Source organism: Phaethon lepturus, unplaced genomic scaffold (assembly GCF_000687285.1).
Source record: "Phaethon lepturus isolate BGI_N335 unplaced genomic scaffold, ASM68728v1 scaffold27370, whole genome shotgun sequence".
NCBI lineage: Eukaryota > Metazoa > Chordata > Aves > Phaethontiformes > Phaethontidae > Phaethon > Phaethon lepturus.
The window spans coordinates 1-1,495 of record NW_010511603.1 but is presented as its reverse complement, the minus strand read 5'-3'; the positions used below and the strand labels follow the sequence as shown (position 1 = coordinate 1,495).

The window sequence follows — 1,495 nt, the reverse complement described above, 5'->3', positions numbered from 1 at the left end:
GCTCGCCGGTGTGCACCCGCCGGTGCCGCTCCAAGTGCGAAGCCCACGGGAAGCTCTTGCCGCAGTCGGCGCAGCCGAACGGCCGTTCCCGTGCTGGTCCCTTGCCCGCCGCCCCGCGTAGGGGCTTGGCGCAGTCCAGTTTGGGGACCACCACAGCTTTAGGCATCTTGGCGGTGCCGTGCGGCACAGCTTTATCCGGGCGCTTCGTTTTCCGCCTGTTGGAGCCGAGGGTCTTCTCCCTCTCCGGGCTGCGGGACGGGCGCGCTTGGAGCTCCTCGCGGCTCTCCTCTGCCGCTCTTTCCTCGGCTGCTTTTTCATTCACCAGCCCCTGTGCTGCTGGGGAAATGGGAGAAGGAGGAAAAGGGGAGAGCGGGGCCCTGACCGCAGCAGGGGGTGGCATTTAAATGGCTGGAGCAGGAACAGCATTCCCCTAAAATTTTAACCTGGTCTCCCAGAGAGGAGGAAGAGAGATGTAATGGGAGACCTGATCCCAGTTTGAACTGGGAACGTGGAAATGCTAAGCACGCCACATTGCCTGTGTTTCCAATTGAAAAAAAAAAAAATGGCAAAAAAAATGCGGAGAGATCAACAACATTTTCCTGCAGGGAAAAAAAAAAAATCAAGGAGAGAGATGGGGTTTGGGGAAATCCCCCTCAAAACCTGCCTAGATCCCTCGTTCCCGCTTCCCATCCCGCGCGCAGTCCCTTTGCTTCCCTGCCAGAGACAGGAAAAAAAAGGAGCAAGGAAAAAAGGGGGGTGGGGGGATGTTCAAGAAGGAAAGAGGATTTTTTGTGTTTGCCTACCAAGGGACATCAGCGTTTCGTAGCTCTCCTGCATCACATCCCGGTACAGGGCCTTCTGCCGTGGGTCCAGCATCACCCACGGCTCCATGGCAGCCGGGAGAATCCGTTCCTTGCTCAGGGCTCCTCCAAATCCCCTGTGGGGAAGAGAAACCCCTTGAAATGAAGGAAATCCCCCGCCTAGTGCTTCTTGCTGGGGTTTTGGATGCTTTTTCTGGGGGTGCCTCGAGAAACGTTGGGATTTTTCTCCCGGGGTCGCAGCGCACGGACGGAGCCTCCACCCAGGACTGAGCCTGAGCCTCCGCGGAGCAGCGTGGGGACGGGGGGCAGGAGGGTCCCTGCTTCCCCCCATCTTTTGGGCAGCCCACAGCCGCCCCTGCCCTCCTCCCTCCAGCATCCCACATCCCCCAGCCCTCATCTCACCGGGATTCAGCCCTCCCGGGGCGACGGGACCCCGGGGGACGTGTCGCGGGAGCTGGGCTGCGTGCCCCGTCCCCGGGGAGCCCCGCGGCTCCCTCTCCGCCACCTTCCTCTTCCCAAAGGAGCCGCTGCTCCTGGCAACATCCCCGGGGCCGAATCCTGCCCGCTCCAGCCCTGGGCAAGGACCCGCTGCGGCGGGGGGGCACATCCCTGCCCCGGGTTTCTCCCCGTTACCTGGAGTCCCCGGCTCAGGACTCGCCGTCGGTCGAGCCTGG

The 1,495-nt window shown here is 61.9% G+C and overlaps 1 protein-coding gene across 1 annotated transcript; it reads right to left on the bottom strand.

Moving 5' to 3' along the window:
• Positions 1 to 6: 6 nt before the first annotated feature.
• On the bottom strand, positions 7 to 937 carry LOC104618848 (zinc finger protein CKR1-like; the record flags this gene model as incomplete). Its single annotated transcript, XM_010284554.1, has 2 exons — positions 7 to 336; positions 804 to 937. Coding segments are annotated over 2 exons (464 nt in total), but the record flags the coding sequence as incomplete, so codon positions are not given.
• Between the last annotated feature and the right edge of the window lie 558 nt (positions 938 to 1,495).